The sequence below is a fragment of the Oryzias melastigma genome, linkage group LG8 (assembly GCF_002922805.2).
Source record: "Oryzias melastigma strain HK-1 linkage group LG8, ASM292280v2, whole genome shotgun sequence".
In the NCBI taxonomy this organism is placed as follows: domain Eukaryota; kingdom Metazoa; phylum Chordata; class Actinopteri; order Beloniformes; family Adrianichthyidae; genus Oryzias; species Oryzias melastigma.
This window is the reverse complement of record NC_050519.1, coordinates 11,606,928-11,631,639: the sequence shown is the minus strand read 5'-3', so window position 1 is coordinate 11,631,639 and position 24,712 is coordinate 11,606,928. Positions and strand designations below refer to the sequence as shown.

The 24,712-nt window shown below is 38.3% G+C and overlaps 4 protein-coding genes, 1 long non-coding RNA gene and 1 other non-coding gene across 7 annotated transcripts in view; 3 read left to right on the top strand and 3 right to left on the bottom strand.

Annotated features, from left to right (window-relative positions):
- The window catches only part of coro7 (coronin 7), an 85,092-nt gene extending 77,460 nt beyond the window's left edge, over positions 1-7,632 (bottom strand). The window contains exons 1-6 of the mRNA XM_024271485.2: positions 7,438-7,632; positions 6,255-6,351; positions 6,037-6,117; positions 5,704-5,774; positions 4,187-4,373; positions 3,159-3,235 (exon numbers count right to left, since the gene is read on the bottom strand). Of these exons, the coding sequence (XP_024127253.1) occupies positions 3,159-3,235; positions 4,187-4,373; positions 5,704-5,774; positions 6,037-6,117; positions 6,255-6,351; positions 7,438-7,497 (573 nt within the window). The 5' untranslated portion in view covers positions 7,498-7,632. The remainder of the gene's footprint in view (positions 1-3,158; positions 3,236-4,186; positions 4,374-5,703; positions 5,775-6,036; positions 6,118-6,254; positions 6,352-7,437) is intronic.
- An 85-nt stretch (positions 7,633-7,717) lies between these two features.
- Positions 7,718-13,299, top strand: dnaja3a (DnaJ heat shock protein family (Hsp40) member A3a). The gene is made up of 11 exons (XM_024271878.2): positions 7,718-8,103; positions 9,529-9,665; positions 9,747-9,830; positions 9,920-10,126; positions 10,210-10,362; positions 10,437-10,584; positions 11,691-11,755; positions 11,922-12,050; positions 12,133-12,248; positions 12,331-12,428; positions 12,693-13,299. The coding sequence occupies exons 1-11, from the start codon at positions 7,869-7,871 to the stop codon at positions 12,710-12,712; spliced, it is 1,392 nt and encodes a 463-aa protein (XP_024127646.1). The 5' UTR covers positions 7,718-7,868; the 3' UTR covers positions 12,713-13,299.
- Positions 13,300-13,998: 699 nt separating this feature from the next.
- hmox2b (heme oxygenase 2b) lies at positions 13,999-18,348 on the bottom strand. Of its 2 annotated transcripts, none has more exons than XM_024271879.2 (7): positions 18,218-18,348; positions 17,592-17,704; positions 17,114-17,202; positions 16,896-17,013; positions 16,320-16,811; positions 16,064-16,187; positions 13,999-15,986 (listed from the first exon to the last, which is right to left on the bottom strand). In XM_024271879.2, exons 3-7 carry the CDS (start codon positions 17,152-17,154, stop codon positions 15,859-15,861), a joined length of 903 nt encoding a protein of 300 aa, XP_024127647.1. In that variant the 5' UTR covers positions 17,155-17,202; positions 17,592-17,704; positions 18,218-18,348; the 3' UTR covers positions 13,999-15,858. The 2 variants fall into 2 exon arrangements, with proteins under 2 accessions (XP_024127647.1, XP_024127649.1); XM_024271881.2 differs by having other exon boundaries at positions 17,114-17,159.
- A 1,383-nt stretch (positions 18,349-19,731) lies between these two features.
- LOC112146204 lies at positions 19,732-20,479 on the bottom strand. The gene is made up of 2 exons (XR_002919229.2): positions 20,346-20,479; positions 19,732-20,260 (listed from the first exon to the last, which is right to left on the bottom strand). It is a non-coding gene; the product is annotated as an uncharacterized LOC112146204 (long non-coding RNA).
- Positions 20,480-20,498: 19 nt separating this feature from the next.
- LOC112146203 lies at positions 20,499-24,472 on the top strand. The gene is made up of 9 exons (XM_024271882.2): positions 20,499-20,988; positions 21,428-21,477; positions 21,677-22,241; positions 22,317-22,370; positions 22,453-22,531; positions 22,607-22,751; positions 23,064-23,159; positions 23,813-24,006; positions 24,097-24,472. The coding sequence occupies exons 1-9, from the start codon at positions 20,885-20,887 to the stop codon at positions 24,244-24,246; spliced, it is 1,437 nt and encodes a 478-aa protein (XP_024127650.1). The 5' UTR covers positions 20,499-20,884; the 3' UTR covers positions 24,247-24,472.
- Positions 21,177-21,250, top strand: trnat-agu. Its single transcript has one exon. It is a non-coding gene; the product is annotated as a tRNA-Thr (tRNA).
- Positions 24,473-24,712: the final 240 nt, after the last annotated feature.

Sequence of the window (24,712 nt, the reverse complement as noted above, 5' to 3'; positions counted from 1 at the left end):
CCATGGTACAGCAGAGCTCGCTAGCTAGCTACAGAGGAGCTCACTAGCTCGCTACAGCTGAGCTCGATAGCATGCTACAGTGGAGCTCGCTAGCCTACTGCAGTGGAACTCGCTAGCATGGTACAGCAGGGCTCGATAGCTTGCAAAAGAAGAGCTCACTAGCACGCTATGCTGTCCACCGGCCGGCTGGCTAGCGTAGCGAGCTAACCCATTGAGTCCCTACTTAAGACAATGTGGGCAAGAACATGTGGGGCCACCAAGGAAACTGCAGACAAACCCAATCGGGGCCCACATTTTATGCCCCATTTTATACCATAAGGGGCCCACTTAAACTTGCTGGCTGGGATTATTTAGATAGATGCAGGCTTTTCTTAATGAATGCTGCCTTTCTCCTTGAAAGACTGTAATAAATACACTTCTCTTTAGGTTCAAATGAAACCTGTCAGGATCTCCGTCAGAAGAGGTGGTCTCCCCTTCATCCTCCCCCAACTGTGCCCTCAAGTTTACCCTATAGGAGGGCTAGGAATTGGACCCACATGTCGGTAGGCTCTATTTGCTTTAATAACTTGGATTTGAAAGGGGCCTTTTTTTTGGTGAAATGACACCACAGCCCAACAGGGCTGGAACCTCAGAGGCCCCCCTTCGACCCCACCAAAACACACTCTTCCTCCCAGCTGTCTTGTTCTTTCAAACAGGAGGCTTGGTAGCAACATTGAGGACGATTATCCTGTCAAGAGTGTCCCGATTCGGAAAATCCGTGATGAAAGCCTGTGACAGGCGCAGCAATTTGTCCCTTGTCAAAGTTAAGACAAACAAGGAGGACAGGAACAACAATCATACCTATTAAGTAGGTGCATGGGGTGCGTTTGGGAGTCAAAGGTTATGGGGTTGCTAAGCTCCTCGTGCCTCAAATTTACATCAGTCATCGTGTACTTTCAGAGGAGGGAAACACAGAACGATTCTCTTCCCGTCCAGCAGCTTGCTTTCGTTCTCCTCCTACATCTGCAATAATAACAGCAGCCTGCAAAGATCTCGTCTGTGAATTCCCTCTTTGTGTCTTCCTTTCGCACAATCACTGCATGCGTGAAATGAGTCCTGGTTGTCAGCTAGTGGGTCCACCAGTGGGCTTGATGGGGCCATAAAGAGATGCATGCTGGGAGGAGGGGTTAAGGGGGCTGATTTTAATTTCAAGCCATGGCAGATTAAGCTTTCACACGCAGCCTGTTGCCGTTATTAGTGGCATCCTTGCCAACAGTTTCCAATCTGATGAGGGAAATCTCCACAGGCCCTCATTTACTGTCTTTGGCATCAGTATTACAATGCTAAAACTGGCAATTAAATGTTATATTAAAGAGCGTGCCAAGTTCAACCATTTTTTGCTTCTGCAAAAGCTGCTAATAAATAATCATGATCACTCTTGTTGGCATTTGAGGAAAATAAACTCCATATGTAAACACAGAACTGCAATAATCAGGAATACAGCTCTGACTGTAGGGAAGTAGCAGCACCTAGAGGCTACAAACTGCAACTACAGGAATCAGACCATCTTGTTTTATAAAAAACAGAATGGAGATTTTAATTTAAGGGTTGAGATTTAAAAAATTTAAAATTTAAAAACATCAGAACACAATTATTGCTAATTAATCTAAATACGTCTTTCAACGAGATGAATTGAAATGTAAAAAATTTGTATTCAAACACCATCTTTTATCTTGAAAAGGAGATCAGAATCAACAAAACATAGATAAAAACACAATTTAGAAAGAAAGAAATAGTATTTATCACTTCCTAGTTAAGTTCAGCTGTAAACTACAAATCCTGAAAATGTTCTCCACTGTTTTTCCATTAAAGTTTTGCTGACTATATTTCCAGTAGATGATAAGATAGTAAATGAACAACAGCATTTCCCAAAAAATGTTTTAGAAACTGACTTTTTTTCCTCTTCAAAGGGAATTAACCAACAGAGTTTTGTAATACCCTTAATCATATTTTTATTCAAAAACTGTTATTATTTTTTGATATATTTATAATTCTTTTCAGAATTTATTTCATTACGCAAACTGAACTTCAGTCTCTATTTTTACCAATGCCACTGCAAAAACATTCGATAGCTTTACTTTGAAAATAAAAACCTTGACTTTACTCTGAAGTTTCATTAACTTCCTGTTAGGTTTGTTTAGTTTATGAACTTAATATTCTTCATTTTAGAGTAATAACTACACTGAATAAAGTGTATTTTTACAACACTCTACTAGATTTCTAAAGATCGCAAATCAGCAATCCTCAAATAATAATTTTCTGCAACAGATCGCAGATATACAAACAATATCTTTGACATTAATATCCTTGATATCAGGCTGTTTTAAGCCTAACTAGTAAAGTACAACTAGTTAACATTTTTGAGTGTCAATAGTAAACCAGTACTAGATTTTGGTCACACTAGTTTACTAGTGAATGTCATAGGAGTCTTACTAGTGAACATGTAGAAAATTTAAGTGTAACTAGTTAACTAGTGGTCTCTTCAGATGGCCACTATTTAACTAGTAAGCACAAATAGAGTCCACTAGTAAACTAGTCCACATTTTTAAACACTAGTTCACATTTTTGGATGTCACTAATTAACTAGTTGTACTTTAGAGATTACTAGTTACATCTGGTTCACATCAGATGCGGAAGCCCTGCCGAACGGAGGCCGCTACTATTCACCGCCCTTGTTAACAAACGGTGTAGTTCACACCAGTTGCAAAATGGCGCGGTCCTCTGCAGCTGGCTCATCTATCGGCGTCTATTTTTTGCGCGAGCCATGAGAGATGCGTCTCAATTCTGGCAGGAATTTACGCCACAAAAGAAAATCTGGTCAATTTTCAAAACATAATCAAATTTTCACAATAAAATACCGTTATTGACAAATGTGATCATATTTTTGTATCTGCGTCTGTCGACCATCGCGGAAAAATACGTGTCTGGTGTGAACTGGAGGATAAGTGGATATTGCGCTTCCACGTCCTACGTGAACCAGGTGTTAGACTTATAACAGCCTGATAACAAGATATTTGGTTATATAATAAAAATCCTTGTCATAGTCGCTACTTCTTACAGCCTTAAGAGGAGAGGCAAGATCCTTGTACTATCTATGTGGCCGATGAGTCCGTCCTCACCTTGCAGGAGGATGCCAGCAGGGATCCATCCCGTTTCCAGCTCAGACTCTGCATCTGGTCTCCATGCTGCTCCAAAGCTTCAGACAAACAGCTGATCAGTAAGAGCTTTAAACAACTCTTTGTTCAACTTTGACTATTAAATTAGAGGAAAAAAAAAAACAAAGCAGAAGAAATATGAATAAGTTTGAGGAAATAAAGAGGAAGTCACAATGAACACATATGTAAACGAGACAACAAAAACACATCAGTCATGACAAGTCAGTGACAGGAAAGAGGTGAAGCCATGAATCAAGCGTAAAGAATGCAGAAAAGATCAGAGGTTTATGTCAGAGGATAAACTGCCAGTTATGCAGGTCATCATGAGAAGGACACACAAAAGACCTTTTTTTCGTAGATGAACTCAGCTTGTGTGCATTACATAACTCATCGTGACACCAAACAGATGAAAAAACAAGGTGTTCTTGATAAGACAGATGATGATAAAACAAGAACCCAAACAGTAAAAAAAAAACATGTTCACCCTCTGGATCTTACTCCTCGAGTAAAGGTGATTGAAAGTGTGGGGTAACCTGATGAAAGGCTGGGTCAGCAGTGAGCAGCAGCAGCCAGGGGAGCTGTCATGGAATGGTGGTGGAGGGGGTGGTGGAGGGGGGTAAGGTGAGGCCAGAGGATAGAGACTACATCCTGAGGCCAGTCCAGAGAGACTGGGAGCAGGACTTTAAACCAAAACTTTACCTCTTCTGCTCCAGAACTTAGACAGAGCCACAGGGCTGTAAAACGTAGGCAGTGTCAATCAGGCATTCTCAAAAAATAAAAGACAAAAACAGCAACTGGACACTACGTAGTGTAATTATGTCACACATGACAAAACATGGCAACGTGACGATTAATAGACAAAGACTGAAATGTTACATTTAAAGACAATGAATAAGACATATTTTGGTCATTTTTGTTTTAAATCAAACTTTTCCCCCTCAAAAACAAAAAAAAAAAAAAAAAGTGTAGTTTCTACTCTCAGCTGCTTTTACCTGCTAGCGGTGCATCTTTTCGGTTGGTGTCCCAAATCAGAGCAGACTTTGTGGTGCCGACAGCCAGAAGGCCAGAGCTGGTGGGATGAAACTGTAGCAGCTCCAGCCTCCCCTGACCCGGATGTAGAGTCAGCATCGGATCGCTTGGCTGCTGCTGCTCCGGATCACACAAGTACCAGAGCTTCACCTGGATATGGAACGAGGAAAAAGTAGGACAGTTTTTATTTCAAATCCTCCAAAGTGTAACTTTTTAGCTAAAAAAGAAAAAAATTGATTAAAATTAAAACCTCACTCTGATAATCTTTGGATCTATTCTTTAAAACAGGGGTGTCAAACTCAATCGCACAGGGGGCAAAATCGCATCTTAGGTCGCGGGTCAAACAGAATAAACATTTATTGAACACTCTAAAACTAAATTATTAAAACTTTAAAACCGTAACTTTTTAACATAATTGTGAACAAGATATATATCATTACCTGTGATAATGCTAGTGTGAATGCTTTAGGCTGAATGTGGCCATTGAAGATGCTAGTGCTAATAGTTGAAGATGCTGAAATTGATAAAACTGCTGAAGCAGCCAGCTAAAATATTAGCTAAACTCCAAAATAGCCTAAAACTGAAAAAAATAATAAATTACTCAAAAAAGCTTGCGTGTAAATATTAGTCTAACTTCATAACAGCCTAAAAAACTTTTTTAAAAGCATAAATTAGCCAAAATAGATAGCACGTAGCTGAAATATTAGCTAAACTCCAAAATAGTCAAAGAAACAGAAAAAAGCCTAAATTAGCCAAAACAGCTAGCATGTACAGTAGCTGAAATATTAGCTAAACTCCAAAATGGACTAAATTATCTTAGTAAATGCCAAATTTGTCCAAAAAACTAGCAGAAGACCAATATTTTTAAAACTTTATAACCGTAACTTTTTAACATAATTAACTTAAACCTTAAATAATATTTTCCCTCCGTAAAAATATATTTTGTCAAATTATAAAACTTAGAAGCAAGATAACATTGGGCCATTAATAACAATAAATTAGAATTACCTGAGAGCCGACTATGTTTGCCTGGCGGGCCGGATCCAGCCCCTGGCCCCTAACTTGTGCTTTAAAACATTCCTGGTGGTCTTTCATTTATGATTACAGCATTTTCAGTCAAAAAACTTTGTTTTCTAGGACATAGATTGTGGCTTGTCAACTGTAGGACCTATATCACTGCTACAAAAAGAGTTCTTCCAACTGCAATTTTTCATCTGCTCCTGATTCAAAATAATTTGAATAAATAATACTCAGAAATGCAACTTTAAACTTATTTTTCTTCATATATGTCCTCCAGCATGAGAAAAATGTCACAAAAAACATAGTAAAAATTTACTATTTTCATCAATGGGTCTTTAAGTCCTTTGCAGATCAATACAAAGTTGTTAGATAGTACAACCAAGCTAAGACTGACAAAAAACGAAAGGGACAAACAAATGACTGGACAAAGACAGAAAAAATACTTGATGAATTTGCTCACCGTTTCATCTCCGGAGCAGGTTGCCAGGACATATTCGTCAAAAGGACTGAAGTCCATATCAGTCACAAGATCTGACAGAGAAGAGAAAAAAGCAGCATATCAGTGTATTAAATGAGTTATAAACTGCATTAAAAACTGCCCACAAATAGTTGGATTTCATTGCAAATTAATGACACATTAAATCTGATTTACTTGTCTATAAAAATGTAGGTTTTTCCGTTTTTTGTCAAAAGAAGAAAAAAATGAAATTATAGGATGCTACTCTTCAAATGCATGCATTACATTAGTGTGCAAAAACAAAAAAAGAAACCAAATTCAATAAAAAATCACTACCAGAATGGCAAGAAATGTGGGTGACCGTCCATTGCCCATCAGAACCAGGTCTGACTGAGGTCAAACCAAGCATGCCTCCACCTGCAAATACAAGTCATTAAAAGCTTATAAATCCCCACAGTAATGTATGTAATTTCATATTTTTTACGTAAAAATAACACAATTTGCTTCAACCAAGTATAGTAAAAACTGCAGTTAAACTGTGTTTTTAGTCATACCAGCCTGCTCTGTATTAAAAGCCACCAGCTCGGAGCTTGCTTTGATGTGGTTCCCCTGGCAGGAAAAGGAACCACCGCGGACATTGTTGATCCATTCCTAAATTTTAAGAGAATAATAAAACAGAATAAGGGCGTCATAACAGGGGAGATGGTCAAATTTGAGAACAAATAATGGAGACGAAATCAAGTAACAATCATTCTAATGAGTGCATAACAACAGCAGGACAAAAACAATGAAACAGGAAGGATTTAGCTGAGTGCACACGCACGTCTGAGCACCTCCAAAAGAGAGGAAGAGGAAGGACTGACTCCCTGTTTCACAGTGAAGAACTCTTCAAACTTGTTGCATAATGTTACCAAGGCATGTGCAGCTTCTGCACACAACAAGCTCAAGCAATTTACTGAGCTGGCCTCTCCGAGTGCAAAAAAGTTTGTTTTTTTGGCCAGAAGGCTTTTTAAAGACCCATCCTCTTTGCTCAGCAGTTCATAAAGCACCCTGCGAAAGTGCATGCATTATTAAGCAATACTAGATGTTCTACTTGGATACAGTGAGGAGAGGTGGCAAAAAAAGTCACTAACTTAAGCTAGATTTTTTATTTTTTTTAGTTATTATGTCACTGTGGTATGCTTTGCTTTCATGTTGCATTGTTCAGTCTTGCACAGTGTTTGCAACAACAGCAGACAAGCACATGACTGCAGCATGGGAATGGCTTCCTTGCCATATAAAGTGCTGGTTTCAACATTCACAGGAGCAAAACACCACCTGCTGTTCATGCACTGACTAGAGATGAACATCTTTGTGCATGCCCAGTATTGTGTGTGAGAAACCTAAATAATATGGATCTAAAGTCACAAAAAAAAAAAAAATCTGAAAATCCAACTAATTTATTATATAGTACTGTAATGCTAACAGGTCCGATAAGATAATTCCCCAAACCACAACATCCTATCAAGGCCAGCAGCTTCCTGCAATCTCTAGCTGAATGCAAATACCTTTCAGTTATTGAGATAACTTGCATTCATATGGATTCAAAATCTGGTCCTCTTTTATTTAGACATCCAGATGCAGGAAGTTCAACATCCCTTGAAGACAGCAGGCGTAACCTCAAAGTGGCTCAGCTAATTAAATGCTATTGTTAGCCGGTAGGCTGGTTTCTAACCCATAAGCTCGTGCGCTACTCACATCTTTCTTGCCGATTTTCGGGGTGGTGTTTTTGTATTTGGATGTCTTGAATCGATTCATGTTGCGCCGCTCTCAAATTGACTTTCGTGCCTTCCGGATGTCGAGCTGGTTACAGGGCTGCTGCTGCTTCAGCTGACAGCGGCGGTTGGCCCCTCATGGATATGCTCGGTTTGTCTCGCGGAGTTGCCCGCTGGTGCGGAGTTTCCTTTTTCTGGTAAAATTCTTGGCACCGCTTCCACGGGAGTTGCCCCGTAATTTAAAACATATCTATACGTCTACTCGTCATTCGTTAATTAATTATTTCTAAATAAACATTTTTATATATAGTTTATTCATTTTATAATAAGTAAAACAAATTTGATAAACCAACAATAGTTTACATTCCTTTTCTTTTTTTTTTTTCTTCACGTGACCCCCACTCCATCCCTGACATGCGCAGTACACACCGGAGAGCGGCCTCGGTCGGAATGATGGCGTCCTTAACTGTGCGGTGTTCCACACGTTGGATCACAGTTGCCGTGTCCTCCGGACGCCATAGAATCGCCAGTGCAGTTTTATCCTCTGACAATGGAGATATTCGGCGTTTTTCTACTCTTGGGACCGAAAGGTTGTGGCGTAAAGGGAACTTCGTCTGCGGCGGTGCAGAAAAAGCGTTGACATTGAGAGGTGAGGAAAAGTATTAGCTCCCTTGAAACTCCCTTGGACTACTTTAGCTAAGCTATATTTTGTGCGACTTTTCTCTTAAATTGTTTAATGTCGTTAAAGTCGTCGACCGAGTTGGAATAGTACTTATAAAAATATATGTTTTTGGATTATTTAGTGAGTTTTTAAAACAATTAAATTAAATCAATGTGTGATGTAATCTGTTTTGCTAAGCTAGCTGCTCGTTTTCAAACGCCGGTGTTGCAGCGATGTTTGCAATAGTTTTGTACTTTCTCGCTACCCTTACTTTATGAGAATTTAGCTGTCATGTTCTTTTTATTTCAAAATATAATCATGTTTTATTTTATATTAAAATTTGGCTTTCCAACATGAGTTGAAATGTTTAGCTTGTATGATTTAATAAATAATGTTGCACAAGTTAATTCTTGATCAAATACTTTAAACTTGTAAAGATGCTGCTGCTGCAAAGATAAAGACAGACTGGATTAATGGTTTTCCACCAGCATTTGGTGAACTATTATCAGACGTGACACCATATACACCACTAAAAATAATAATTATAATAAACATATTGGTCCATAGAGGTTCCTGTGCAAACCAAAAGGTGCTCAAAGCTGATCTTTGGTGCACCTCAATCTTAAACTTCCCTGTCACACCTACAACACATCCGACTGCTCTCACACATGTCCTGCACAACTTCAACATAATTATCTGCCATGTTTGATTTCTCCATACAAACCATGTCATATACTTTATCCAGATCAAGGGTTTGAAAACTGAAAAGATACATTTTAGACCAATTTTTACTGTCACAGCGAGAGCCACTAAGTCTCACTTCAATTTTTAGAAAAATACAATTTATTTTTGTTTTTTTTTTATTTATATTTTATATTTTTTTATTAAACTATTTATTTACAAGATGTAGCTTTAAAATATAAGATTTTATTTTTAACAATGTTATAATTTCTCTATATTTAGCCTTTTTTACCTTTGACAGCAGCACATGCAAGTTCCTTTCAAAATAAAGTACATCCTGTGTCAAATTCCTGCTGAATCAAAAATGTAAGAACTTCAAACTTTGGTGCATCTTCATAATTTTTTTCATTTTGCTATGGATTATAAATCTGACAAAATTGGTGCAGAATCCTAATTTAAGAAAAGCATAAACAAAATAAGTACAATATATTAAAAAAAAGCAATAAACAACTCTGAAAGTAATCTAAATCTTCACCACTATTTGTCTGTTATCTGGCATGTTAAAATCTAAGCATTAATGACTGAAGTAAATTAAAACAAAAAAGCAAAATTAAAAAACATTTTTTTTATTCAAATTGGCTCCTTCCTGACTTTTCCAGCAGCATCCTCACTGTAGCTACTGTTGTACGGAATGCTAATGGTTGCTCTCTCGCCCTCCTTGATACTTTTCAGGTGTCAAATTGCCAAATGCCGTCTCCACGCTTTTATTCCACACAAGCCCCCCCTCTAGTAGCAAGCAGGACTTCTACCAGATCCTTGGGGTTCCTCGCACAGCAACCCAGAAGGAGATCAAGAAAGCCTATTACCAGGTCTGAAGCTGTTTGACGGTCTCAGTGACGTTTAACCACACCGTTATAAAAGTAGCTGATGGTGGTTTTGTTGCTCCCCAGATGGCCAAAAAGTATCATCCTGATACAAATAAAGATGACCCACAAGCTAAAGAAAAGTTTGCTCAGCTGGCTGAAGCTTACGAGGTCTGCTGTTGTTATTCTTTGGCCTTTACTTATTGACACGTGCATTCCTCATGAGATTGTTTGTTAGAACTTTTCTTTGTCTTTCATAGGTCCTTAGTGATGAAGGAAAGAGGAAGCAGTACGACGTGTATGGCTCAACAGGCTTTGATGCTGGTCAAGCTGGTCAAGGCCAACATTACTGGAGCGGACAGACCACCAACGTAGACCCGGAGGAGCTCTTCCGCAAAATCTTTGGAGAATTTTCAGGAGGTCGGGGTTTCGGCGACTTCAATGCCATCTTTGATCAACCACAGGAGGTAAATGAGTTTATAAATGGTGATTATAATGAAAGAAAAGTTGTTTCACAGCACGGTCGACCTCTCATTCTCTTTTTTTATAGTACATCATGGAGCTGACGTTCACCCAGGCAGCAAAAGGAGTTAACAAGGAAATATCTGTCAACATAGACACCACCTGTCAGCGCTGTGATGGTAAAGGCCATGAGCCAGGCACCAAGGTCCAGCACTGTCACAACTGCAACGGCTCTGGCATGGTAAGGACTCTGGCACATTCAGTGTTTTTTTATATTTTTTTTCTTTTTAATCAAACTTGTTTACTTCTCTACAGGAAACTATAAATACCGGCCCATTTGTGATGCGCTCAACTTGCCGTCGCTGTGGGGGCAAAGGCTCAGTCATTTCTACTCCCTGTAACTCCTGCCGCGGCACGGGTCAGACTAAGCAGAGGAAGACCGTGATGGTTCCTGTGCCTGCAGGTCAGTCTCCATTGTAGCTAGTCACAGAACATTTCTCTGTGAACGTGCATTCACACCGAACACGATTCGTGCAGCGGAGGCGGCCAGTTTCAATGTTAAGTCAATGATGCAGACGTGACTTGAGGCAAACTGAAGTCCCACAGCGCGATTTGAGCGACGAGCACGGCGGTCTGGCAGCAGCTTGATTTGAGCGGCGAGGCACATATTGGGCAGCACAGCCAAAATTTAAATATCAGAAGTTTGACAAGTCGCCACATCACATCTGCCAATCAGGAACTGAGCTTTGTGCACTTGATGTGGTAGAATATTAATCCAAAGCGAGCGTTTTTGTCCTGAATCTTTAACCTGCTGGAGGTGGCTTTCGCTCCCGCAGCGGCACTCACTCACTCAATATGCTGGCAGATAGAGAACCGCTACGGAGTGCGGAAGCTGCCGGCTGACCCATCGAAACATTAAAAAAAAAAAAAAACGAAAAAGGTCCCCTTTTATTTTTCCCCCTCAGGTTAAAATGAGACATTGAGCCTTCAAGCTCAGCCACAGAGGCACAGAAACACTGCAGAAGCGGCTGTCATTCAGACACAGCCCACTGGAGTGACATTGAAGCCCCCTGTACTGAGAAAATCTTCTAATAAATAATCATATAAACCCAGAAGTGGAGACATGATTACTGATTTTTTTGTAGAACATATGGATAGAAATATTTCCTTATAGCGATCATCCTTAAAACATTAGCTGGTTGCTCCTCCCACATACAGCCGCAACATCAAGCTCAGGCAGGTGGGAAGCAGTAAATTTATCGAGCGAATCGCATTTGGTGTGAATGCACCTTAATACTTTTTCTTTGTTACTAATAAACACAAAAAAGTGACCCAATCCATTGAAAAAGAAGACACAAGTTTAAATGGTAAACGAGCACAAAATTCTGAAGTTAAGGACTTCAGTAAAAAATGTATAATAAAGTTGATTTAAAACATTCAATCATGTTTTGCCTTTGATGCCGGATGACGTTCCTGGAAAAAAAAAATCTACTGTAAATTTTGGTTCTTTACTTAAAGAAGCCACTCATCCTCAGCATCTGATAAGTTTCTTCCATCTGTACATCTTAGGAGTGGAGGATAACCAGACGGTCCGAATGCCGGTTGGAAAAAAGGAGATCTTCATCACATTTCGGGTTAGCATTCTTTTCGTCCACTTTTTTTTTTTTTTTTTTGATTGTACTCTTCATGAATAAACATGCATGATTGAGTTTGAAATAGCTAATGCAAGTGGTACTTGGATTTCCATCATTAAAGTTCAGTTCCCACTATACAATCTCTTTGAATGTCACTTCAATCCAGGTCCAGAAAAGCCCAATATTTAGGAGGGACGGTGCAGACATCCACTCTGATCTTCAGGTGTCTGTGGCACAAGCCATCCTGGGGGGCACGGCCAGAGCACAAGGCCTTTATGAAACTCTTAATTTGTCTGTGAGTAGAAAAAAAGCAGTTTCTATATATTCTACAGTTACAGAAAATTATAACAGAAAAAAATGTTCCTGTTCTTCCTCAGATCCCTGCAGGAATCCAGTCAGACCACAGAATTCGCCTTTCAGGAAAAGGAATCGCTCGCGTCAGTGGATATGGCTTTGGAGATCACTACATCCATGTGAAAATAAAAATACCCAAGTAAGATACTTCTGCTTATAATGAAAGGTCGTCAGCACTGAGCTATAAAAGGGAACATAACTCATTTAACATGTTTGTGCAGGAATTTGACAGACAGACAAAAATCATTAATATCCAGCTATGCTGAAGATGAGACAGACATAGAGGGGACAGTAAACGGCGTCACCGCCACAAGCACAGGTAATGTCCGGCAATGTCTCCGATTTATTTATTTATTTATTTACTGTTGTGTTTCCTCCACTTGGGGGCAGTATTACCCAATGGTTTAAAAAGGCCAATTATGATTGAGCTGTGTGACTTGAAAATAGTTTTTGTTCTTGACAGCAACAAACTGAGACTGAATCTATTTTTCCAAGTAATTCAATAAATGTAAATGTTGGTTAACTTTAGTGTAACTTGGTGTAAATCATTTAAATTCAGATGTTTCCCATCTTCATTTTTTAGGGAAAAGATCTTGGAACTGAAGCCTCATCAGCTACTGAACACAGCAGGGAGGACAATGCAAAGCAACATGGACACATCACAAGGAATTTACAGAAAAATAATGATGTTTCCTTTCTTTTTTTTTTTTGGACTAGTTATTTAAGAATTACCTACTCAGTCTGTTCTTAAAATACAGAGGATGCTTTTTTCCCTGTGGATTAACAACAGAGAAATGGCAGTGTGGCTGTAAAGACTCGTTTCTCATGGCACCAAGTGCAGAGTCCACAGAGAAATAAATTATTGTACAAGCAAAGTCTAAAGTTTTATTTAGGATTAAATCATTTTGTCACTTATTAAGTTCTAAAGCTGCCAGTTGGTTCTTTTTTCAGGATTAAAATACTTCAATCATCTGTTAGGCATTATGAGTCAAACAGAATGTCAGAAACTGTAGCATCCACATAATACAGTGTCCTCTCTCATGGTAACTAAAGGAAATAAACCCTTCTCTGGAGTTTTAACCATTAATCTGCTCCTGTTTTACCTTTACAACTCAATAGAACATTAACATACCTGTACGTCTGTGACATATGTGGTAAAGAATAAATAAAGCTGTCTCTGGGAAGTCTCATCTTTTTGCTGCTTCTCTATTGTACTGAGAATTCTCGTCTCACTGCGGAAATGTTGAACAATTTATTTCAAATATGTTTAAAAAAAACATGTAGTTTATGGCTAAATTGATTTTTTTTTTGCCACATCTGTTGATTTAATATTCTCAAACTCTGAATATCCATTTTAAAAAGGGTTTCTCTAGTCTAGTTAATCAAAACCTAAAAACAAATGGCAAGTCAGGACTTGAATGAAGTAATCAGTGTAATGTGTGGCAATGCCTGGCTAGTTTTGGGAGAAATTAAAGGTGGAAAAGAGATGCAACACCTAAATCCAAATATAATTTCAGATTGTTCTAATCCAGAGAAGAGGAATCTCTTCTTTTGTCGAAAAAAACCCAAAAACATTATTTAATACCGGAAATGCTGGCATTGAGTAAAGCAAAATTAAATTATCTGACGCAGGGATCAAAAGTAGATGTGAGTCAATTTAACACTTTTTTTTCCCGTTTGTGGTTTGAAGCTGAATTTGAGACAACTGGCCAATTATTCAGCCCACTCTTGTTCAAACACCTCCTTATTTTAGAGCTAGAAACACGCCATGCTGAAGCGTGTGTGTGCTTTAGCTAAAAGAGTTAAAGTTTCTATTTGCATCTTTCCTGCTATAAAAAGTGAAACCCATCAGATAAATTAGCACCAATCTGCTAAAATAAATCAAAAGGAAAAGGAAAACTGAGTTTATTTTGTTACCGACAGCAACACAATGTTACATTTTTACCTTCATAAAATGAGTGCACAGCCAGTCACTGATAGAACAGTTGCATTAAATGCAAGATAATGAATTTGTTTGAAATTATAATAAAAACACAGTTATGGCCTGAACTACATATCCTCCTGAGATATCCAACACTGTTCATTTTGTACATCCAAAAACACCTCAAACATATTCCAGATGTATAATTTGTATTATACAACAGATAAACAGAGATATATTAATCAGCATCTGTAATATTCAACCGTTTGAAATTCATTTAGCGTAACCTGAGCTACCTTTATTGTGGTGATACAGTTGAATTTATTGAAAATTTGATTATAAATAAACGCATTTTCCAATTGATGTTAAAAGCAGAAAACAAGTTTCCTTTGGTGTTTAGACTCAAACCTGCTTAAAAAAATTAAGCAGTTTTTATTTCCATGACGATCAGGCAACATGAGATCAAACCTCTGGTGAAATTTAACACCATCAATTACACAAATAGCTAAATATTTCTCTTCATTTAGGCTAAAAATAAAACAGGAAAATGAATCCCCACCTCCGCCCCTTTAGAAATGCAGTATAGATGATGGTTAATGAAGTGCTGTCGAGTATCCACAACAAATGGATACAAAAGCAAACGCGAGGGCATCAGAAAGGCCAATGTGAGCGCCGAATAATTACAATAACGCTCATTTTTACAGATCAAATGTTGCATAATAAAAGGAGGGGAATAAAGCACAATGATAGCACTTCCGTTTTAAGTAGTAAATACTAGAATTAAAAATACTAAAATCCAACTGTTAAATTTATGGCTCAGTTCTTTCCAGCTACTAAACCCAAAATGGACAAAGCTGAAGTTCTTCTCACCTAAACATTTCTAATACACCTGAAATGTGTTTTTTTATCACTCTATTCCAGCTTTAAGCAGACGATCATTTCACAATTCAGACACTAAGTGAACCTGCACCTGGAGAGATTATAATCTGAATATTCATTAGTAATTGAAAGCTGTTTATCATGCACTTGTCAAAGCAGGCTCTCAAGTTCCAGTCTCAAGTGTATTCCCTTCTATACATTTAGGCTAAAAAAATAAAGTATAAAATATCCACTTCCACATTAACTGTATCGTGTTTTGCTTTTCCTCAAGTTATTATCAAAGGAGCGTCTGCCTAACAAAACAGTATTTTTTTCAATCATGAATCTGATAACAGATGTAACACACTGTAATGCTAATGTCATGATATAATAGCTACGGGGGAGGAAAAAGCCTCTTCAATGTAGGTCTGCCTGGATAATTATGTTAATGACCATTTTTTGCGATAAGGGAGGATGATGTTATCGGTTTTGCTCATGCACACACAAAACACACTCAGCAACTGGGATTAGGTAAAGCTAATGTGTTCGAGGCTAACAGCAGGAAAAAAAATGACTGCACCAATCCAGAAACAAAAACACAGTTTCTTCTAGAAACGACAATTATTTTGATGGAATATTTTTGTTTTAACCTTATTTAAGACAACTCGTTAAACCAAGAAAAGTTACAGCAAAAATAATATTTTTTAATAGTTCTAGTGCAATGTTTGTTAAAAGTTTATCTACTATATTGCTTTACATTTAGGTTGGCTTTTTCTTATAGTTTTTTTCTTTAATAAAAGGCTTAAAATCATGAAGGAAAGGCCAAAGTAACAGCTATCTTTCAATAAGTGAAGTGAAATAATTTCTAAAAAGAAACACTGAAAGGTGAGAAATGACAGGAATAGATATTATGATTTTTTTTTAAATTCGCTCTCTTTGCAGTGCTTCCTTGAAAAGACTGAAGATTATTTTACATCAGATACCAGGCTGCCAATCCAGCCAAGGCAGCAAACCAGGTGGCAAACAAGACCTGTCCTGTTGGGTGTCGGAGCACAGCCATGGCCATCTGACACATGTAGGCTGTTCCTCCTGATGCGGCTGTGACAACAGCGACAAACATCAGATTAGATAAGAGCATCCTTTAAAAGGATTTAAGATCATAAAACAGAACGTACCCATTTTGGCAGCGTAGTATGGACATTTGCTGATGTCTCCATCCATTGCTCCATGAACTGGCATGCCGGCATCTAAAACATCCTCTTGGATCGTTTTGCCGATTTCTTCCAACTCTTCAAACACCTTTAAAAAATATAAAAGAAAAAACATTTCTCTTTGAATATATTGAAATACTTGAACAAGAGTCTAATAAGTAATCATTTTTATTTTTTGGATTTAAAAGCAATCAAAACATGCACAAAACAGGCTTCATACCTCCATGTTGAAGTGAAAGGCTTTGACAGCCTCATCCACCAGTTTCTTTTTCGTCTCCATGTCCAGTTCCAGCTCGTTCATCCGACTTCGGTACAACTGCTTGAATGCTTTGGCACTGTGGATCCCGTCGAACTGATAGAACTCCAGGCCCTCTCCAGTGGGAGGCAGCTTCATAGCTCTTTGCGCCACTTTCTTCAGCACTTGGCCCCCGGACAGGTCGCCCATGTAGCGAGTGTAGGCATGGGCCACCAGCAACACTGGATCTTCCCGCCCGACCTGGTGGATGCGATCTACGTAATTTTGGGTGGCTTTGGAGCACGTAATCTGGTTCCTCCATTCCGGACCATAAAAGTACTCGAGGTCACGAGCCAGAGCTTCATGACGGTGTAATTCTACGGGGAAATAAAGTGGAGCAAACTGAGGGTGATCTTTGTTTCTTTCAATCTCCTCCTCCATGGCGGTGTATGTGTAATAAAGTGCAACAGCACCAAGCTGAAAAAAGAAATAAACGTGTCATTAGTATGACATTTCTTCCAACATCAAAACTGAACCCTCTTTAATTTTAAAAAATCTGACCTTGAAGAGCTCTTTGCGGATTCTTCCCCTGAGAAAATCTTTAACAAATTGTGTGTTTTCTGCCTTTTCGTGAACTTCTTTGGTCCCTGCTGCGAGCATTTCTGATAGGTCCTCTGGACTGGGAAAGGAAAAGCATAATAAATTACTTGTCTAATCTAGATTTGTTAAAAAAAAATTGGAAACAAGATCACGTTTCACTTGATTGAAGGCAGATTTACCTGAGAGTGCCTTCTTTGTCTTCATTCCCTCTCGTCTCCATTTTCTCTGCAGATGTTAGTGATGTGATATTTCCAGAAAGGGTTTCACACTAGAATATTTACACGTTTTTTAAAACCTTTCATAATACTTGCTACACAAAATAAACAAAAAGAAGGATGACTTTTAATCTAAGGGGTCGCTGAATACATATTTCCTAAACTGAAATATAAGCAAAAATACAAGCAGTACATCATATTATTGATTAAAAATCCGGTTATAACATCAACAAAACATTGGATCAATTTTTCCATTAAAAGCCTGTGTCAACATGAGGCTATTAACAGTGAAATGGTTACTATGTCTCAGAAATAATTCATTTCTGCTTTTCAAAAAGCGTTCTGTAAAAATCCAATAGCAGACAGATCCGATAACAGACGGAATACAGGAGCTTTTAAAAGCAGGGATCGACATACAAAAGCAGCATGGAGCTGAACTCACCCAAGCAGGAGCAGAGGCCCTGTTTCTTCTATTATCGCTGCAGATGATTATGAAAGTCCACAAAGTAAAACTTCAAGCTAAATCATCTGTCTGAAGCGCGTGGCCTTGTTTACCTTAAAAGACAAACAAGACTGTCAAACTAAGTGAAAGCTGAAAGTCATTCTGGTGAGATCTGGTTGATTTACAAAGACAGCCTCTGCTTGACCTGAATTTCAGCAGCCAACCAAACAAAAGCTCAAATGACACACAATACAAGGCTTCTGGTGTTTACCACGGCTCTCCAAGAGTGACCAGTTAATCCAACAAGCTAGTAGTGCTTAATGTCGAGACTTGAACTAATTTTGTTCATTTTACGGGTTCTAACAAGGCGGTATTGTTTCCGCATCCGCCGATTTTGATAATAAAGTAACATCACTGACAACAATGGTTGTTTTTAAACATAGCGGAACAATGTTTTGGCCACCACAGCTAACTTTACCGGAGGATTCTAGCTAAGTTAGCTAAATGCTACATGCAGTAGCAAGCTAACAAACTGTTTCAAGAGTAAACAAGCGGCTTAGGACACGCTACAAACTCGACCTGTTCTTTCTCTGAATGACATGTGGACATAGTAAAAGATAACAAACCTCAATTTAGTACATTCGTTATGTTACAATTAGTTTTCATCTGCGTTAACACATTTATCCCTTTTCGTTCTTCAGCATCGGGCGGAGCCGAACGAATGACGTCAGATTGTAGTTGTTTAAAACCAAATTTGTAGTTTTTATTGTAAATGTATTTTCTGAATAGTTTGCTCACCACATGTGTTACCATACCCTTGTTTATGAATTGATTAGGTATTTACATTTCTTTTTATTGGACACAAATAAAAAACATTTACAAAATCCGCAATGAAAAGCTTTTTTTAAAAAAAGTAGACACTGATATAAAAACTGTAATTTATCTATTTTTTCAAGAGTAAGTGTCTTTCAGAAATAATTGAACCAGAAACTGATATTATACACTCTAAGACATGGAATGTTGTATATACTTAACAAAGTTAAGGCAACCGGTTGCACACAGTTAGGTTAGTTAAATATAAACTAAATATTACACTACACTCAAACAAGAATCTTCTAGTAAATTTTATGTAACTAGGATAGTTGAATACAAATTAACTTATCCTTGTTAAACAAACCTAACTTCATAATGTTAATTCAACAGTTTTAATAAATGATGATTGAATCAATTATTTAAATAAAAACCTTAAATATAATCTTTTCAACCAATTTTAACAGAACTGCAATTTACTATATTTAGGTTTATAAAGTAAATAATACAGACAACACAATTTTTCTTAATTATTTAACTAACATGAATTATCAATTAATGTGACATTAATTAACTTGATGTCACATTTTTTTTAACCAAAACTATTTTTAAATATATTTTTTGTAATATCAACATTTCAACACCAAATCTAAATAATTAAAATTTTGGGGGTTTTGTTGACAAGTACGAAACACAGTTAGAGTTTACTGGATTGATTTCCATATGTTCACCTGTATTGAAAGCTTTAGATCTTTCATCTAATCTATCCATTTTCTGAACCAGCTTAATATCTTTTGTGGTCACTAAGCTTCATCTAAAGGTTAACTACAAATTCAAAGTCCAAAGTTAGTCAAAATTGTCACTGGCTGGCAGTTAAATTTAAGAGGAAACCAAAAAGGCAGCAAAGTGAAGTTCTTGTGCTTCCTTGTGTGATGACATCATCATCTTCAGATGGCTCTGATGGGTCTGCACATGTCTGGCAACTTAAACTCCTTAAGTCATCTGCTCTGTTTCTGTTAGTTTCGAGATCTCCATCCTCAAAATGAAAAAGAAAACATTTTAATTAAGCATATTTAAACTAATTTAAAATACTTACCAAGCATCCTTTGACCATGTCATCTGGCATTTGTTTCAAGTAAACAGAGAGCAGGATTCCATTCCAATCAACACGAGAGAACTTTAACGTTTATAGTCTAAAACAACAATGTAATATAGATAAAAGACTAAAATAAAATGTCTAATAACTATCTTGGATGTTGACAGGCAATAAACTGATCATTATATTTACTGTCAGACTCACCAACATGCTACTAATTGAGGAAGCAGGGGATGAGCTCATCAATGAGTTTTTCTTTTAATTACTATTTTCTTTGCTAGCATGAGGACACAATTTTGTTCATGAAACAACTTGTACATTAGTTCTAAATAGACACCCAGGTGCTGCATAAATCAAAAATTGAGCCAGAACATGTTGATCTTTCCCTCATGAGGACACAGACCATTCTTATCTGTGTTTTGGTACCAGACCCATGTTGGAAAATTATTTTTTGGTTCTTCATGTGCATACATGATTCATTCATGCTGTTCAGGAAATATGTTCAGTGAACAAATTTGTGTGTCAGGGAACAAAGTGTACATTTTTGGTTGTGTTCCTGTGTGTCTTCTCAATTGTCTGAGCCAGTTTCATGCCAGTATCCCGGCTTTTATGTCAGATGTTTGATCGCAGGGCCTTCCCCCTCACTGCCTCTGAGCTGCAGGAGGCTGGTGGGGAAAAAATGTACGCTCAAGATGAATCACTTCACTCCAGTGGGGCCAACAAGCTGTTGCATTTCTTTGGTTGCTCCAATGATTGGTTTTAGCTGAAAATGAATGGAGACTTGTATTAGAGAAGATCTGACTAACTTCATACTTGGAAAATGAACAGTTCTTATTTTCCGGTACAACCTTTGCATCCTTATCCAAGTTTCAGTCACGTTGCTATCCAAATTATGGACAAACTATGTTATAAAAGATGTGACGTGTCTGAAAATTGGCTCTCCTAGCAACCGCCTCTCCAGACCCAAACTTTACTGTAAGTCTCGCGAGAACTAAGAACTTCTCAATTAGACGCTTTTCAGAAATTTTGGACTCTGGCTACGAAGACGTTGTTTGCTACCTTGTGACAAGTACTGCATGCGTGTTTTTGAAGAACCAGCCTAATTTTAAATACGTTGATTCAAATTTAAAACACAAAGGTTTTGTTAAATTGCAACTTAGTTACATCTCGTGTGCAAGTATGACTTCCGCATCCGTTATCTGAGAGCTGGCGGGTATTCCGTTCACGCTGCCACAATCTTTTTGAAATGTTAGTTTTCGCTTTAAACAGATACAGCAATTGACTACAACTACTCGTTTTAAGATTGTTTGTCGTTAGGCCTAATCGTTTATTTGGTTTTGTAACGGGGTAGGAAGGAAGGCCTCGCATCTTAAGCATTGTATCAACTATGTCGCTGATATCTACGGTTAAAGAAATTATTAAGATTTATAAAGACGAACAAACCAAGCTCAACGATTCTATTCAGCTCTATAGGGACATCCTAAACAACCTGTAAGTAAATATACGTTAAACTATGGGATTATAGTGGCAAATTTGTAACATGGAAGGCTCATAGTGACGTCAATTATCTATATAACTAATTTATATACCATATTGTGCACATATCTGAGCAAATTACAGATGACTTCTGCCTTTTCTGCTGACATTAAATTGTGATGTGGCGGCCGCTGTGGTCACATGGCGCTGTGGCTTAGTTGGTTAAAGCGCCTGTCTAGTAAACAGGAGATCCTGGGTTCGAATCCCAGCAGTGCCTTTTTATCAGAATACATTGTATTCTTACATCTTACTGTGAGGACTTTTGATAATTTTCTTAGTGTGCAATGTGTACAAAAACGAATTATTCAATTAATACTGTGATAAACCTGTGAAAATGCCTTCCTCTGTGTTGCAATTACTTGACTTTAATATTTTCTATTTGAAAAAATTTTAGAACATTCCAGTCGTTTGAGGAGTCAGAACTTGCAGAAGATGCTCTTCCAGGTACGCCAATGTAAAAATATATAAGTATTTATTTATTAAAGAAATGGTTTAGGAATGTTAAAGGAGCCTTTATATATTAATGTACAGTTTGTAGTTTATTTAACAATAAATACAGCAAATTTAATTGCTAAAACAAAAAATAGAAAAAAATAGGAGTTTAATTAGCTTTAATGGCTTATTTGTATCCTGCCATTTTCAGATGCTGACTCTTCATCAAGGGAGCAAGAAGATATGGAACTACTTGAAAAAGCACTGGAAGAAGCTTTACGAGTTCGCACAGGCTCAGATATTTCAAGAAAAACTTTAAAGTCAAATGTATCTCAAATAAAAAAGGAAGTCACAACTATGGGCAAATTGAATCAATGTTTACCAACAAAAGGAAGTCAAAAAGCAGCCATAGCAACATCTAAACCCCTCAGCTGGGACAAGGAAGGACACAAAACATCTGCATCAACAGTTCGGCCCAAAATAAGTTCAAGATTATCAGCAAGCGGCAAATCAGGAAAGTCCAAATCCTCAAGCAAAAGAACTGTAATCCAAAATCCCCCCTTTTTAGTCCAGACTGATCATCGCCATGCCTCGAGGAAGCTGCAGCAGGCTGTCTCGGCATCTGCCACTCCTGATCAGATCACAACCCTACTCTCTGAAAACAAGACGGATAGAAGAAACATGCAGAGCGGAGATGACCCGAGCAATGCTGCATCTGCCTCCAAACTTTCTCCACTATTTTCAAACACGGACAAGTGTAGCACTCCACAAAATAGGTATGAATCATTACAACTTTTTAAAAATTTGGATGAGTTTTGTTTTTTTAATTTAATGGATTTGCTGCATGACAGGTTTGTCCCTGAGCAAGCAACAAAATGGAAAGCATATCGAAGCAAGCAAATCAGGTAAAATTCATCAGTTGTATAAAAGTGATAACAAATTTCACAACAGGTGTGTAGTTGAACACATTTTTATTTGTATCTTCAGATTGTGGGAAAAAGCCATTGCCTTGCAAAATGAGCCCGTTCCTGAGAGGAATCACTTTGTGGATCGCATCAGAACTATGGTATAGCTATTTTTAAAATAACTCTTTATTAATACATGTATAACATACAAGTTTAAAACGCTCCGACCCCTATAGTTTCCCAAGGATTGGCCATGTGGTTCGCCAGATCAGACCAGGGCTCAACTGGACAGATTGACTCACAAAGCGTTGGATCTGGCACACTATCACCAGGCAGAGAAGATCTTTGCCAACAATGCATCTGAAATGGATGCAAAACTGGGTAAAAAGCTTGTTCGGAATTAAATGTGGAAGTTTTCAAAGTTAGGAGTGGTGAAAACCCGTGATGCAGATTAATGACACAAGCATGTGGGTGAGAAAATGTGGTGTTTGTGTGGAAACTGCACAAGAGTTGGCAGGAAGCGAGTTTGTGAGAGCTATTTAGATAGCTTTGTCTCTGCCAAAAAAAAAAAAAAATCTGAGGAGTAAAGATTGTTTTTGGATGTTCATTCAAGCTAATTCACCCTGAGAGTTTCACATCTTCACCTGAAGGTCGGCCGTTATAAATATGTATTTTAATCATGGGCCTCTTCAGGTGGCAGACAAAATGAGAATGACTCTCATCAGAGCCGTGAAAGGTTGGATGTGACCACAGCTGAGCTCCAGATCCTGGCAGATGAAGTGAAACAAGGTAAGAATTGTAATTCTTTGTGAAAAAATAACAGTGCACGTCACAAACCCTACTAATAAAAAATGATTTTGGACTCATCCAAAATGTCTTCACGAACGTCCTTCATACAATCCCTATAATTGTGCTTAAGTCATCGTCTGGGAAGGAGATCGGTTTGTGGTTACCAGTTGAAGATCAAATTCACCACAAGTACGCTGCCAAATGAGTGCGACGGAGATGTTTCCATTCATTTCTAAGCCCCCCACACAGATTTTTAATTATGTGAAGTGAGCACATGCAACCAATTGAGGATTTTGCACCCTGTAGCAGCGTACGCATTTCATTTTCAACGTTTTATCCCCACGAGAGGCGCTTTTAATTAGTTTGATTCAAGGAGTTTTTGGAAAAATGATTGCGGTGTGCTAACGAGCTAATCTAGGTTCTCCGTCGCGGCATGCGGAGAATTAAGAGCCGTCCCAGCGAAGCCCCAGGTGTCAGATCCGTACTTTCCTCGGCCTCATCAGATCCCCTCCCTGTGACGGCTGAGTTTTGAAGCTATCTTTCCCCGATGAGTCCAGGCAAAGACCCGTCTATTTAAAGCTGAGGCAACAGAGCAGAAAAACGTTTTAGGGTACGGTTGCTGACGCTCTAAAAATAACCATATTTTCCACCAGAGTGGAAAGCATGGGATCAATGGAGGCCCGAGGGAGGCTGTCTTTGCCCCAGTGGGGCAAACGATGTGTGGAGAGATGGGATATCTTCACCCCTGCCCCTGATTATAACCTGTAAAACAGAGGCTGAACTTCTAGAAGTGGAGAGGCTACGGGCCAGTGTGGCACTTCTACAACAAGAGATTCACTTGGAACAGGTTAGAACTGTCCTCATAATGTTTTTTTTTCTGAGTCTATCTATAATATTCTGTTCAGATTTAATCATCTGACTGTAATCTCTGCTGCAGGTGCTGTTGGACTCTCTGTCTTCTCACTTTTCCTCCATTGCCCCCGGGGCTGGATGTCTCAAACCGAGCATGCTCAGAGACATGTACTCTTTGCTGGGTGAAGGAGGGGAACGGTTCCCTGCTATTGTCCTGGACTCTGAACCCGACTAACAGCCAACCTCATGAAGTTTGAAAAAAAATAGGCTTACATTTGATGTGATCCTAACAATAAACATGTAAAGACAGGAGATGGTTGGACATCCATAAAAGTAAACAACAAAATGTCGGTTTAGGATTTAAATTGGCGTGTGCTTTCATTGTGTTGTTTCTGGGTGAAATTCTTTAAATACCGTATGTAAATGTACATTTTTACATTAAATGTTGCATGAGGATTTGATCTAACGGTTGTTTTCCAGAAAAAAAGTATTGGTAAATGACATTTACTGTCCCATTCACCCAACACTGGCGCCAACCTAAAACCACCAGAAGCAATGTGGGGTTCGGTGTCTTGCCCAAATGGCGTATACTTACATAAGTGCTTTTCTACCTTCCTTGAAGGCCTAAAGCGTTTTACAGTCACACTCAAATTCACACACTGGTGATGTCTCCACTGATAGAAACACTGGCGCCAACCCTC

Bases quoted from the DNA above. Each gene is read 5' to 3' on its own strand.
- dnaja3a (XM_024271878.2), top strand. From the start codon at position 7,869: ATGCGCAGTACACACCGGAGAGCGGCCTCGGTCGGAATGATGGCGTCC. The intron at 11,756-11,921 runs GTTAGCATTCTT...ACTTCAATCCAG, and splicing joins AGATCTTCATCACATTTCGG to GTCCAGAAAAGCCCAATATT. The intron at 12,051-12,132 runs GTGAGTAGAAAA...GTTCTTCCTCAG, and splicing joins ATGAAACTCTTAATTTGTCT to ATCCCTGCAGGAATCCAGTC.
- hmox2b (XM_024271879.2), bottom strand. From the start codon at position 17,154: ATGGAGACGAGAGGGAATGAAGACAAAGAAGGCACTCTCAG. The intron at 17,014-17,113 runs GTAAATCTGCCT...TTCCTTTCCCAG, and splicing joins GACAAAGAAGGCACTCTCAG to TCCAGAGGACCTATCAGAAA. The intron at 16,812-16,895 runs GTCAGATTTTTT...TTCTTTTTTCAG, and splicing joins TCCGCAAAGAGCTCTTCAAG to CTTGGTGCTGTTGCACTTTA.
- LOC112146203 (XM_024271882.2), top strand. From the start codon at position 20,885: ATGTCGCTGATATCTACGGTTAAAGAAATTATTAAGATTTATAAAGAC. The intron at 21,478-21,676 runs GTACGCCAATGT...TGCCATTTTCAG, and splicing joins TGCAGAAGATGCTCTTCCAG to ATGCTGACTCTTCATCAAGG. The intron at 22,532-22,606 runs GTATAGCTATTT...CGACCCCTATAG, and splicing joins TGGATCGCATCAGAACTATG to TTTCCCAAGGATTGGCCATG.